The sequence below is a fragment of the Xiphias gladius genome, chromosome 24, assembly GCF_016859285.1.
Source record: "Xiphias gladius isolate SHS-SW01 ecotype Sanya breed wild chromosome 24, ASM1685928v1, whole genome shotgun sequence".
NCBI classification, from domain to species: Eukaryota; Metazoa; Chordata; class Actinopteri; order Istiophoriformes; family Xiphiidae; genus Xiphias; species Xiphias gladius.
In genome coordinates, this window is record NC_053423.1 from 16,814,937 (window position 1) to 16,830,131 (window position 15,195).

The 15,195-nt window shown below is 39.8% G+C and overlaps 1 protein-coding gene and 1 long non-coding RNA gene across 4 annotated transcripts in view; one reads left to right on the plus strand and one right to left on the minus strand.

Annotated features, from left to right (window-relative positions):
• efna3a (ephrin-A3a) overlaps positions 1 to 4,972 on the plus strand; it is a 56,391-nt gene extending 51,419 nt beyond the window's left edge. Inside the window, exon 5 of the mRNA XM_040121004.1 lies at positions 4,821 to 4,972. Within this exon, the coding sequence (XP_039976938.1) occupies positions 4,821 to 4,939 (119 nt within the window). The 3' untranslated portion in view covers positions 4,940 to 4,972. The remainder of the gene's footprint in view (positions 1 to 4,820) is intronic.
• Positions 4,964 to 14,751, minus strand: LOC120785971. Of its 3 annotated transcripts, XR_005706650.1 has the most exons (5): positions 14,642 to 14,751; positions 11,123 to 11,356; positions 5,988 to 6,240; positions 5,793 to 5,886; positions 4,964 to 5,712 (listed from the first exon to the last, which is right to left on the minus strand). It is a non-coding gene; the product is annotated as an uncharacterized LOC120785971 (long non-coding RNA). The 3 variants fall into 3 exon arrangements; XR_005706651.1 differs by having other exon boundaries at positions 4,964 to 5,882; XR_005706649.1 differs by having other exon boundaries at positions 4,964 to 5,886.
• Positions 14,752 to 15,195: the final 444 nt, after the last annotated feature.

Here is a 15,195-nt window from a genome sequence, read left to right on the forward strand (position 1 = left end):
GAGACAGAGAGAAAAGAGCTCTTGAACCATCAGCAACGAGTAGTACTTCAGAGAGAGAATGAGAAGACAGAAAAGTGAGAGAAATAGAAGAGAGAGACAGACGGGAAGAGAGGGAGGCAGGGGGAAGGCTGGATAGAGGGAGAGGGAGAGACAAAGTGAGACACAGAAAGTCAAAGAGATGAAAAGACAGGTAGGAGGCAGTGAAAGAGAAATGCAGCAAGAGAAAGCCTGACAGAAAGATGGACAGATAAAGCAGAGAGAGAGAGAGAGAGAAACAGGCAGAAAAAGAGATAAAACCACAGTGGGTGCAGAGAAAGGGGGCTGCGGAAAGAAGGGGCAGAGGAAGAAAGAAAGGCTCAGTGGTGGGCGAATTGCTCAGCAGTAACTCAGGCTTGAGCTTACGTATAATTTAATATAAAAAAAAATACACTGGCAGGGAATCATAAAAAATCATAGCCTCTAGCAATGTGATGCATTTTTCTGAATACATTTGGAGGAATAACGAAATCAGGACACACAGATTTAGGTGCGCTCACGCACACACACTTAAAAACAACACATACCAGTGATGGCCCTGCTGACCACTGGACACCCACTCTCTGACTCACCCTCAGGACCAGACCAGCCCACAGACTTGCTTAGCATCAACAAAGCTTTCCTCTCTCTCCACATATGTTTGGACCTACTGTCATCCTTGTTACTTTATTATTATCTTTGCTTCTATCATCACATTTTCCTTATTTAACATGGTGTTTTCAGCATAATTCCTACTTTTGTAGTTTCGCCCATCATTTCTACGAGAAATAATACACCTGTTCTCACCAAGTTAATCGCTTGGATCTGGAAACATGGTGGCATCAGGCCAAGAAAAAAAATATTACCCAAGCTGTCAACTGTAAACAGTCATCACAGTTTATCATTTGTGAAACAAGACACTTCCACCATTCGCAGTCTGCATGTAAGCAGTGCTTTAGGATCGCTTTTATGAAACGGGCCAACGTAGGCTTGTTTACAACCTGTCAGATCATCTGACTCACTTGTCTTTCTTGCCCCATTAGAAAATGTTTCCAGATCTCATCAATTACTTTGATGATTCCACTATATAATGTAAACCACAAAACAAGACCCAAGTTGTAATAAACCAGAATTATCCTTTAAGTGTGAATTGACTGGATTTTCCTTTATGATTTTTATTTTCTAACCCCCTTGCAACACACCTCCGTTCTGCTTTTAGCTGTTTTCAGCATAAATTATGAATAGCAGAGATTAGTTATGGTAGAGCATCTTACACCTCACAGTATTTCCACAAATGTGCTACAAGAATTCAGCATCAGTCATGCTGCTTCCTGCTTGAATTAATCATAACTTTATAGTTTCCTGCAGCAAAGCTTAGTATACTGTGTATTTTTCGATCCGTAACATACTTGCCCTTAAACACTTTCCTCCTATAATGAATGTCTTCAGCATCAGTATAGGGCTAAAGCCTGAAACATGAATTAGGAGCTGGACCAGAAAATACAGCTGGAAACAGATCATTTTAAGATGCATTAATAGACATTAGCATCCTTGATTGGCTTGTTATGAGCGGATTTTCTCAAAATCAGTCACGTAATATGTGATGCACCATACAAACCAAAAGAATTCATTCAACATGTTCAGTCTGTACATTCAGTGACCAGAAGAACTGAAACCCTGTTTCAGAAGCCTGTTGGACCACCATTGGCACTGATAATAGCTGCCAAGCTTTGTAGAAGCAACTTGATAATAGACATGTAGCCTCCTAACCAAATTCAGACTGAATTGTTTCACTCATTCATTTAGCCCGACATTGTATTCATGTTATCCACGTTGTTTTGGGGATGGAGGTTTATTTTATTTTGTTTTGTTCTAACCAGTCAGTAGCGTGGGATGTATCCGTCCTGCTGATGACATTTTCAATTGACATAGAACCAGCGGTTGTTAGGAGCACTGGGGTCAGGTTATCCACAACGATCAAAGTAATTTGCAGATTAAGGAGTTGTTGAGTCTGTAAGTCCTCTTACAAAAACTTATAGCTGCATCAATTTCATCCACACTTGGTGTCATTGTTCTGTTGCTATTTTTAGGTGGCTACGTTTAAGAAGGACGATGACATCCTCCTTCTTAAACGTACCCACAAAGTTGTGATTGGTCAACTGTTTCTCCATCTGGTGGAAGTAGCCATCATTGAGCTTGACACCAGATCTATTTGAATCGCTGAACATGCCAGAGATTTGGCCATAATTCAGAGGTCTGAAGCCACGCTAGTAGCCTCCCAGCGTTAAAGCTAACACTGTCAGTGGTTAGCTTTAAGAGCACAAAGACATCAGTGCTTTGTACAATTGCCAGAAGTTGATGAGTGGATGCTCCTTTCCACGGATACTGTACTTTCATTCTTAAGGTTGTAATGGGAGCAATATCAGTAAATTGTGATTTCAACTGAATGTTCCACTGGCCATTTCAGGACAAGTATTTTACTGTGACTGAGAGCAATGTCTTATCTTAGTACCCATTCCCTCAGTGGTGATTGATGGTCATGAATGCATGAACCTGCTACAATGTAGAGGTACGTTCTGGCATTAAGGCACCGATCTACAGGTATTAACAGACAGAGTGTAAGCCAGTTGAATTCCTCCGCTCTGTTACTTCTCTTCCACTGACCTGTAGAGCTGTAACCATACATGACGGGTCCATCGCCTCATGCTGTTTATGCCTCACTGCGAGTCTACCATCGTAGTGGCGTCGTCGGCATGAGCATTTTTCAGACCAGACAACCTTTTTCCTCTCATCGACAGTCTAGTACTGATGCTTCTTATCTCACTGTAAATGCCTTGGGCAATTTACTGTGGACAGGAGAGCTGCCCTACCATGCTTGTCTGTTGTTATACCCCATACAGACTAGACTGCACTGGATTGTGTGCTAGAAAATTGATTGCTCTATCCCACGATTGTACTGTGATGTTAAGTGTCGTGCTGAGGACCTTTGATAACTTGTTATGGCCCGAGGCACCTGTCTCCCCCCACATTCATCTTCCAAGGGCAGCCTCTCTAAGTAGCAAGGGTTTTGAAGAGGTGCATATTGTGCAGCTTTGTTATTATCAAAGCTCCTGGCACCCACAAACAAGTCTGGAAGAATCTGTTCACAAAGCAACTGTGGAAATGGAGTTGATGCTACATTAACTTGTTTTATGTAAAGGTAGGGAAGAACCAGCTTCTTCTGGAGGGAAAGTGTCTAGACATCTGGTCACAGACTGTACTGTTTTACCTCTGAAATATGTGTGATGAAAGCTTTTGGAGAGACAAACTGTATGGTGTTAAGGTGCCACTGTGATCCGTAGGCCCGAACTGGGGCAATGCTGGTTTCCATTCTTCATCCTGCCTTCACTTAATGTTTTCTGTTTGAGTTCATCCTGGTGTGAATGTCATTGTCGTGTGTCATCGCCGCAGACAGATGCCTTGTGTTTCTTAAGAAATACTTTGACATGGGCTAGAGTCACACACAATCAGGACAAACCAGAGTGACTGGATGGTTTACTCTGAGACAGAGTAAAAACAAAATTCCGAACATTCACCAAAGATCAGCTATCATGTAGTCGTTGACTCTATCTATTATCTCTTATCACCCTCCTTGTTTTTGACTGTAGCCAATTAATCTCCACTCTTAGCAAACTCCAAACAAGGCTTTAACGTCACAATGAAACAGCATTTTGAAGACATCATGCTTCCTTAATTTTATTTATTTCCTGTTGAAAGCCAATTGATTTTATGGATGATAATATTTCAGCTAGAAGTTTTACGCACTTGGACATTATAATGGCAACATTTTAAAGTAAAAGTATAGGGATTTTTACAGAGGAAAAAATGATTTTTGGCAGTTTTTTGGCCACAATATGTCCAATAGATATATCCATTCTTGTATCAAAAAAAGGTATTTTTCCTCTCTCCAGTGTCATTTTAAGATGTTAAATCAAAATAATTTCCTAATGACATAATGTAACATCAGTATGCCACATTTCAAGGCTTTAAACTCTTCCATCACCCATCCCGTTTACCTACATTTCTCTTTTATGTCTGATGTGGGCTAATGTGACTGACGTCAGAAAGAAATTGTAGCTTTCTTCTGCACTTAGCCAGATTACTTGATAGGAAAAACAGGTTTTACTAACATCCCGGGTAGGAAGTCCACGCCACGCAGGTAGCCCATGAAAACTATGTTGGCTTTCTAAGCAACAGAACTCTTTCGTTTTCTTTTGCTTTATTTTGGCATTTAATAGCCCTCTAGAAATAATGGGAAACATTATGTCGATACGGAACATAATGACTCAGTGTAATTCACTTTTTACCGAATATTACAAAATGTGTTCTCCCAGCTCTTTCTCCATCTTTCCCCTCCAGCTAATGTTCTGTTGTGTCTAATCAATGGCAAGGCCACAGTAATTTGGTTTGATTGAAATCCCTCTAGGATAAAAACATCATTAGCATGGAAAGAGCAATACATGAAAAAAAAATCAGATCAGAAACAAAAGTGTTTTTAATTTTCCTTCCCACGGGGGGAATGGCCATATGTAGCAGTGCTGATGATAATTGGTGGTTTGTTGATAATTGCATCATGTCTCTTTCGCTGCATATGTTAAAGCATGATTTGCATGCATCACACATTGCGTTTAGATTGATGAATTAATAATATAGTAATTGTTCGTTTCCTTCTGTCTGGCAAACACAGTTTATCTCTCGCTCTTTCACACTCATGCTCTTCTCTTTTCTCACTTTCTTATTTTCTTTTTCTGTGTCTTTCTCTCCAGATGAATTTAACTCTGAAGTTCCCAAACTGGAGAAAAGCGTCAGTGGCAGCAGCCCATCACGTGACCGCCTTCTTCTCACCATGGCGATGCTGCTCATGTCTGCCATGCTTTTGTCCTAGCGACTGTCACCGAGAGTGACACTTCACGCATAGCTGGACCGCCTTGTCCAAAGGGCTTTGAATCCCCCTTCTGCGAGTTTTTTGATGTAAAAGTTGGCAGAAACACAGAAGAGAATCGAGTAGAGGTACAACAGAACCACAATCGAAAGTACAAAGAAAAAAGAATCCCTGAACTTAAATTTACTGGACTTAAAAAAAGGAGAGGCCTTTTTGCTGTCATATTTGTGTATGTGTCAGTGTATTTTGACACTACATGTGTTGTTGGACATCATTATCATATGAATACCACAGCGTTTCATGCAGGTGTGTTTGCCACAACATGGAGACCACAATCACAACTATTATTCAGAAACTCGTGCCTGACAGCCAACAGGTCAGAGAGAAAGTGAACTTGATTTGGATGTAGACTACACACTCTTATTGTAGCATGGATATCAAATCACCACAGGAATCTAAGATCCACTGTTTTAAGATGATGAATACAAGGTTTTTGTGACTGTGAGCTTTGAAGAAGGTGGTATATGTAACAGGAGTGGACTTTGAATTGGATTTTTAGGCCTTGGACCACGGACCAAGTATGCTGATGGATTAAACTCACCTTTGATATAGTAAAGGGCAAGCTGGACACTGGAACTGTACTGATCTTACCTGGGCTATACAGGATATTCATATAATCAGTCAGTGATGAGAACTGATGCCGTTGTCCCGGACATTGAGGAATGTTTTCACAGTGGAGGGAGGGGACTTTTGGTAGTAAGAGCCCCGGGGTGTTTCTTAAGAAAAGGGAAAGACTTTGTGAGGATATCCACAGGCCTTTCAAGAATCCATTTTCTCAAAAATTCATCAGAAATACCCCTGGCTTTGTGATAGGTTAAGATGTGAAGCCTGCGTCTCTTAGAAGATAGCGAGTACCCTCTGAGAACTAGTCCATTGTCTGCATTTCCTGCCTTGTAACAACAGAAGAAAAACACAGACTCTGGACTAGTAAATTGACGGCACTTAGACGTGGTAGATGTGGTAGATGTGTGTTTTGTTCCGATGCATTTACCTTCAGCACTTGGCGTAGATATGCTGGATGTCAAGACTTTCTCCGCACAACATTCAACGGTCCCTCAGAATACCACTAATTTTACAGTTCTTAAAAAACCTCTTTCAGTAGCAAGTTCTCTTTTGATCCCAGACAACCTCGTCTAGTCCTTTTCCACTTCGGAGGTTCCCAGCCAATCAGCGCTGATGGCCATTACAGCAGTCACGGTCACCATGGAAACGACCCCATACAGTCGCAAGAGTGCGGCAGGTGCCTGAGGAGAAATTATGCTTTGAGTCTCAAAGTAACGCTGCCACCATTTTGTTAAAAAAAAACAACACGTGTGAATGTGCAAATAAAGAGAAGTTCACTTTTTTATATTGTAATACAGGACAACGTAGGCTGGCATTAATCAGATTACAATGTGCTTTTTTTTTTATTTATTTACTTTTCAAATGTATTTATTTTAACATTAAAATGTATTATTTATCTACGTAATTTATTAGTGTGCATTTGTAGGCCTTTGCTCAATAAGCTATTGTGCCATTTTTTTATCTTTTTTTTTTTTTTAAACAGTGGAATTTTTATGGCAGTATTTTGCTTGTGTAGATAAATAGTCAGATGTAATTCAGCCTGACAAAAAGAGAGGGTTATTGGTTATGACCAGTAGGAACGTACACTCAGTAACCCTACTCTTACGTAACAGATACTGCTAACCAGATTATGTTGCTGAAGAGCATGTCATAACCCAACTGTGGATGCACAGACAGAGCCAATGTTAATGGAGCAGCAGCATTCCTCAAGTGCTGCACTGGAGGAAAAAAAAAAAAAAAAAGGAGTCTGCATTGTAATGTATATTTATAATACATGCCAGTTATGGAATGTGCGTGCGTGTGCACAAGCGTGTATGAGTCTGCGTGTGTGTTTGGCTTTATCTGCCTGCTTTCCTGCGCGTGTTTACGTGTGTCTGTGCGTGTGTGGGAGCGAGCAAGAAAAAAAAAAAACGTGTGCACATTTGTATGTATGTAGAATGTGTTTGTCCGCGCTTCTCGAGTATGTGGCATTTAGACATTTCGTACCCGTTAAGGAGTTGTTTGTAGGATCTGAATATGCAAGTGTGGATGAGAGAATGTGCTCTTCTGTAATGTTACTTTACGTTATGGGCTTTGGGAAGCAGATGGAAAGCATTTACTGATGTTGAAGACAACCACAAGAAATGTGTTTACCTTTGACAAGAATGAATAAAAAAAAAAAAAAAAAACTGTAAATTGAACCAAGAATGATTAAAAACAATGCCAATTAAAATCTTTTTGCAAATTTACTTTGGTGTGTTCATAAGTGCATAAGAAACTGAATATACTGTTACTCTGCACAATTTTGACTTTCTTCCTCTGTCTGCCCTTTCTTTATCTTTACAGTGACTCCTTCACCTTCACTCAACCTGCACTCATTTCTGTTTGTTTTCCTTGAGCACTACTTGAAAGCACTGCTCTCCCTCTTTCTGTCAGACTCCACTTTTAGATTTGTTGGTTGTGAGCTGACATGCAAACAGACAGTAATCGCGCTGCACATACTCTTGGTGAAAGACTATCACCCTCTCTCATATAGCCCATCCTTACAGCGTCTCACTTCAGTGTCACAAAATGTAATGACAGCGTGGGGCAAAAGTCATGGCTCCAAATCTCCCACTCTGCCTCTCTCTCTTTCTTAAAAAAGAAAAAAAACCCTTGCAGGCCATTCACGTTTCCACAAATCTGTCTCCCTCAGTCTCTCCATGTCACTCTCCTTTCCCTTTGCCCCTGTCAGCTTCTTTCTAATCTTCGTACGCAGAACAGACAGAAGCTGACAAAGGGGAGGGACATGTGTCTCAGCTGCACTAATGTCCATGTCAAAAGGGACAGGAGGGGCAGATAAGATTTTGCCTTTGATGCTACACATCAGGCCCGAAACCCAATGAGAGATAAAGAGAAAGAAATAGAGCAGATTCTGATGGTGGCTCGTGGTTTTGACTTCCAGCCCTGGGTCAAGATATATTTGCAAGTTTGTGTGTGTGTGTGTGTGTGTGTGTGTGTGTGTGTGTGAGTGAGTGAGTGAGTAGAGGGCCTGTGCCAAGAAATGTGCAAAGTAAATTTAATATATATTATGTGATTGTCTATTTTACCATCGTAATGCGAGTCCCACTTAACCAAACAGGTGACAATAAAGTGATCATGTTTGTTAATGTCTGTTCCACGGCTGTTTGATTCTGCTGTGAGGGTTCAGCCCCTGATTCTCTCATCTCTCATGCATTTAGCTGACTGATAATTGCTGAATATAACAGTAGGTCTTGGCTTACAGTCCCTTGCCTACTTATAGGTTTGGACTTGCACGTAAACGTTTCAGTGTTTTGACACTGGGAAACGTTGGAAGGTTTTTAGCTTCTGCTCCCAGGCCTGACTTGACATCTTAAACTGTCATTTTGCAGGAAATCAGCCTGGTTTGTTTTTGGCAGCGAGGATGTGTCTGGTTAGTTATGTAAGGGAATTAATTCTGTCATCTTTACACCTTAAATTATTGCCTGGAAAAGCTCATGTTTTGTGCTTGTGCCTAAATGAAACATTAATTGATCTGCTTACTATTCAAATGAGAGGATCAGGAGTGTTGCCAGTGGATTAGGAATGCTTCACTTTGCCTGAGCCACTGACACATAGCCTCACGTTTTTCTCCTGTGAAATAGATATCTAACAAGTGCTCTGTCCAGGCTCTAACTAAGGAAGACATTCCATTAGCCAAAGGAGATGACCTCTTCACCATTTGGAGGCACATTATCATTTTCTGAATCATTTACTGTGAGATAAGCCATCTGTACCATGGGCAGGCCCATGCCGTCAGGAAGAATTCCCCTGACAAACTGCACCGTCTGGCCCAAACAATGAAACAGATGCCTCCTCCTCAGAGAACTTGTTATAGCTCAGGACATCAATGAGACAATCACTGAGACTAGTGCTGACTTCGAGTGTTCCTTGGAATCTCCTATTTCAAGGTCCTCTCAGATATATTTATGAAAATATATCTATTCATTTATTCTTTTTTTACTTTTGGAATAATGCAACAGAAGAAAGAAATAAAGCAGATGTTTGTGTCCAAACCAACTTACCATTTTCCCCCACATACACAAAAATCAGGGGTTGTTCAATTATGAATAGGGAGAGATAGGAATTTAACCACCAACCCTATGATAAATGTCCAACCTGAGCAAGCTTTTATGCCAGAGGCCATAGATATATCTGACAGCTACATATTCAACAGAGTCAAGATGAAAACATTTATTCATCTCAGCTTTTTACACAAAGTGCTACTCACTTCGGAGTCCATTTTCATTTGTACTTAACTTGTTTGTGTGATATTTATTTTCATTGGCACTCAGCTTGTATTTGTGATATTTATTCTTCTTGAGAAGCTTGCAACCCACAGCTGCCCGCAGAGCCAAGCCTTTTTCTGCCTGTATTTGTACTCATTTTAAGTGTATTATATTTTTCTAACTGCTCTGCATTCAGCATTTTCTGTTTTTCTTTGTATTATCACTGACCTGTTTGGGAAGCCTCTCTCAAAGCCTTTTTTATGGTTTCCTGGAATATTTTTACAGCACTTTGTGGTGGCATACCTAGATTATATGTGCAACTGTCCATTTATTGTACTTATAGGTTTTCTAACAAGTCTTTCAAAATAAAAATATGGTGGCATGGGAAACTCCAACTGGTAACGTGTTGGCAAACAGCAGACACAGTATAATATGGAATATTTCACTCAAATCAGTGTGTAATTAAATATTCTACTTTCCACCCATAGGTGTCACCAAAGCTTGCTGGGATTTTGTTGGTGAAACATACAGTGACATGCATACAAGGACGTAGGAAAAAAAATATTATACAACAAATTTACTAAGTCTGTCTGCCTATAAGATAAAGCTTGAATTCAGAAAAACAATGATGACAAGACTGAGTTGATTTATGTATTATGTGGTCTGTTCAGCCCGGAAAGGGTTCAGTTATCTTCGTTCATCTAAACAGCTCTGAATTATGGGTTAAGCTGCTGAAGTTCAGTGGGACTAAAATTTAATTTAATCTCCCCAAACTCATTCAGGGAATTTGGTGTGACATCATTGTAACCCTTGTTTGATTCATGTTTAATGGTTCCAGTGAGGCAGCTCAGGGACATTTACTACAAACAACAACGTGATGAATTAGTATAAAAAGTTAAGCAAAAATAATTCAGGCTTTAATAAGGCCATCAAAGGCCACATGGAGCAAAATAAAAATAGCTTAATAGAATATTTGTGTTTTATGTAACGGTTGAAAGGATGAGGTGAACTACGGTACTAACAATTTTTCTCAACTCTTCAGGATTATATTAGGTCAGGGGTGATGACTGTATTATAATGTCACCTTTTCCTGTTTTACATGGAAATCTAAATTTATTCTTGCCTTAATCTATGAAAAGCCTCCTGGGGACAGGTTTCCTTTTGTTTTAGTGGGCAAAAACAGGGTTTTCTTTTTACACTTCACATGTAATTGTGCAAAACAGTTCTGGTTCGTAATTCAGGGCTGTATCATCTCCTCTATTTCTATATCTTAGGGAGTTTGGGGTTTGGGCAACCTGTGGTAGTTTACATTCAACACTTTAAAGGTAACACTTTGATATTTTGTAAGCTGATTTCTGTATATTTCAGACTTCATACATATTATTTTTAGACCAACAAATAATTTTTTTAAAATTAATGGTTCAAAATTTCCCAGTAGAAAGATCTGTCCACTAACATCTATAAAGCTCATTAATTAACATGTTATATTTTGTTTGTTCCAACCAAAAGTATACCAAAGTATAAAGCTAGGCCATCTGGCTAATGGCAGTAGTGTCATAGTGATCAAAGAGATATGAGATTTGTATCAAACTTGTCACCTAACTCAAGAAAGAAAAAAAAAAAAAAAAAAAAAATCTACTTAGTTATGTTTCAGCATTGTACTTATTCCCTTGATCAAACAGGCCTTGATTCAAACCAGCAACAGTCGAACTCTGTGTATTCTCAGATTCAACTGGCTTCAAAGAAACATAAATCCTCCTGTGTAACGTAACTGAGTGAACCCTAATGATCTCAGTTCCTTAGCTGCTTTATGTACCTGTTGCAGGTGGTATCTCACATTCACATATCCTCGTCTGAAAGTATCCTAATGGGACCTCTTCATGTCCTCGCAGGATTTTGGATTTGACTTGACACTCCTCCAAATTGAGATCACAGTCAGTCAGCTCTCTTCCTCTGCAGACGGAAACTGACCCAGGTGGGGGTTTGTGCCGAGACATTTTGGGATCCAAAATGACATCATGCTATCCCCTGAGAAAGATGATGGCAGCTCCTGCAACATAAACACTGGCATGGTAGGAGAACATGACGTGATGGTCCACTGGTGACGTAAGCAAGCTATCGATGCAGGTAAAAAGTGTGATGTGTCAGGGTTCATTATCTTATGTTTCACAGCTGCTGATGCGATACGTGCAGCACTCAAGGTAAGAAGGATCTGTGGGGTTGGCATGCAGTCTCATTAATAGTCCCTTTTGAGCTGATAATTGAGCCTCAGAGCAACAAGATTTGTCTTAAAATTTAAATGTGTAATCTGAAAGCAAACACAACGTAGCTTCCTAGACAGTAGACAGGAACTTGTATTAATTGAATAGTCATAATGGTCCTAAATTAAATGAAAACTTCAAATTTTACAATGACAGCCCACTAATTTAACGTTTTATGAGACGGACTTGCTTGGACATGTTGTTAGGAGGGCAGGAAAATGTGAATGTGCATTTTAATTAGAACAGCGTTAAGCTTCCTAGAGGGCTTTGCTTTTGCACATTAATTTGGGCCCTTGCCAATCCTCTCCAGATCAGTTGACTAACGTGTTGACAAGTAGAAGAAAGTTATCGCAGAATATCAAACAGACCACATTTGCCATCTGCAGCAGCCTCTAGTACTTGCAGCAGCACCGTGTGTGTGCAAATGTTTGAATATTAAAGAGGTCAGGATTTGACTGTAACCCTGGGCTATAGGAAAGGGAGGTAGATCTCAAGCTCCAAAAGGATAAAGATTTTATTCCCTTAGTTGAGGTCCTCAATATGTATTTACATTTATAAACATATCAGTGAATTCAGACTCATGTAGACTTCCTTTTTTCTAACGTAAAGCGTTCTGTTTTTCCATTTAAAGAGACTAGCACTTCTTATGAATTATAGAAAACACGTTTGAACTCTGCTGAAAGCTGCACTGTTCCCTTGCAGAAACTCTTTTAGCAAAAACATCCTGGCCCTCTCCCATGTGAGAGTATATTATATGGACGTGTTTTAAGATGCTCCAACTGCAGACTCTTCTTGCCTGAATCAACACAGCCTTCTCTGCAGATTCTATGTGGAGAAAGTCCAAGAAATCAATGAATTGTTAATTACATTTAAAGAAAAATGGACTGTGAGACAGCCTCACCAAATCCCACCATGGGATAGTTTTTCTTTTTAACAGCAGCCTTTTTTTCCCCCCTTAGCCATCGCTTGTTAAGAAAAAAAATCTGCCTCTCTTTTCTTTTCCTTCCTGTGTTCTTTACTCTCTCACATTTTCTCTAACATCTTGCCCTGCACTCTGCCTGTGGCTGCTCATCATTGGTGTCTAATCCTTCTATCATCAGGTTGCCTTTCCTCAAACCCCTGTCAACCCTTGTCTTCATTTAGAAAGTTGTACCTTCCCTCCAGTCTCCACACTATCCCCCAATCACCCCCAACCTCCTCCTTTTCCTCTTCCCTCCAGATTTAGCTGTAATCCCTAATTTCTAATTGCTACATCTGCAAAGCACTCAACAGCTGGGGACCTACTCACACAAACAGGCATGGACCTCGTTCAGTGTGTGTGTGTGTGTGTGTGTGTGTGTGTGTGTGTGTGTGTGTGTGTGTATGTGTGTGCAGATATGTACATGTGCCCACACTTTGGGCATCTGGTCAAAACTTTAGCCCAGGAATAGCTAATGCTCGTCTCCACAAAACACATTGTTACAGAGTATTTATGTCAGGACAAACAATTCAGGATTTTGCAAAATGACACAAATAAGTATCAAAGGAAATAAATACTGTTTAAAATTTACATGAAAACTGCAAAGCGAGGACATCTTGTCCAGTTTGTTTTAAAAAGGAAAGCTGGTCTAAAGTGAATACATTTTACAACCAGGAACCAGGAGCTGATATCTCTCCATAACACTTTCAAAAGACAAATTCTGGAGCTTCTTCCCTCATAGACAACAAGAGACCCACTTTGCAGATTACATGCAAGCTGCCAAAGGGTTTGATGTTGATATACACCCTTTTTAAATTAATGCCAGCATTAAAGATTTAATGCTAAGTCAACTCATTTGGATTGAAAGATTCTGGGGGGACCATGAAGGTCTGTACCAAATTTCATGCAATCAACAGTTGTTGAGACAATTTCACTCAAAACTACAAAAGGCCAACCTTATGGCACTAGGGGGAAATGTCGGGGCTCACCAAACTCCTTGGTATTCATCCTCTAAGCACAGCGAATATCTGTGCCAAATGTTATGGCAATCCATTCAATAGTTGATGAGATATTTCAGTTTAGACTAAAGTGGTGGGCCATCCCCAGAGCCACGCTCCTAGTGTGACTAAAAAAAAAAACTACCACTCTGATAGTCCAATACAAGCATGGAGTTTTACAGGTTCACAGATATGAATTACACTGCATAAGATCATGTAGCATGAATATTTCATGGGAGATTTTTGTGGTTGAATGACACATTAGTTTTGTCATATGCAATATTGGACATTTCAGCTGCTAAACTCCCCAGACTGATGACGCATCATTGATATGAAGGGACATTTCATTAAAAAGGTAAAGCATGTCGTACTTCATAACTATGTATATTTTGTACCCTGTGTGAGCATGTGTCAAATCCGATTACTTCAACTGACTGCTTTAGATCTCACAAAGTGTCTTGACTCACTTTCCTCGGGGAAAGTTTTCCCAAATGTCATATTGACAAAGTAATTTTACAAATGCCTTTCAGTTTAAATTTTTTTCCTAGGTTTTACAGCGTTTGATGCAAAGTCAGACGGACACGTTGTTTGTCTCAAAACTACACATTCAAGATGAAAAAGAATTTCAGAAACTGATTTCATGAAAATATTAATAATTTCTGTGTTTAGAAGTTTCCATTGTTTTCATCGTGTTTCATTAACAGCTGTGCATTGACTTAAACAAAATTATATTTCTCATTCTGGAGCATAAATAATCTTTTAGGCTGAAGCCAAATATCCATTCACAGCACATAAGACTCATGTGAGCGCTACATTACTCCAGCAACCAGAAAAGCGTTAATGGCCACAATGATAGATGAGATGTTAACACAGACTGATGAAGCATTCAAATGAAGTGAGGGAACAGAGTGACGTCTCATTGCAAGAACTTGTAAGTGTTGGATATGCTCAGACTGAATTTTTTTCTGTATTAATCAGCCATAAAATTAACAGCCTTTTCATCGGTAGAGTTGGGTTTTTTTACGGTAAGTATAAAGTGGGGCTGGCAACACCTGTAGACAAAGTGTTTGCAGAGTTTGCAGTGTTTATGGTGTGCATGTGTTGCATGTCCTACTTACAAATTCATTTCTTTGCCTGGCACGCAGCTCGTGTTTACAGAAAACCCAACATGACATGAACACAGTAGGACTGTTGGTAGGAAGCCAGCAGAGGTCCAGCCTTTAATAAGCCACACCTGTGCCTAATCAAACCCCTGCCTTTATATCTGTGAGTTTCAGTAAACACTCTGGGAGGCGGGGATTGAAATAAAGAACGACTTTTACTTTACTCAGGACACATGTAATTCCATGGCCCATGTGGTATGTTTAATATGGTAAAACTGATCCAAACATAGCCACAGTGTACCAGGAGGCTTGTATTTAAAAAAAAAAACAAAACAATAAAATCAAACACAGACATTTAACAATCACTCCCCTTGAACCAACTCCTTAACTGATATCCCGCTGATTTACACTTTATGAAGATGGTTCCAGTCCAATATCTTCTCTCAGCAGGAAATTTACCAAATTAAAGACAATAGAAAAGCTTGGCGTGTTGAATGGCACATTAGTAATGACAAATGTTGAGGGTCTGTCCAGTCAGGGTTTATGTGGATGGGAGGGTTGTCCCATAG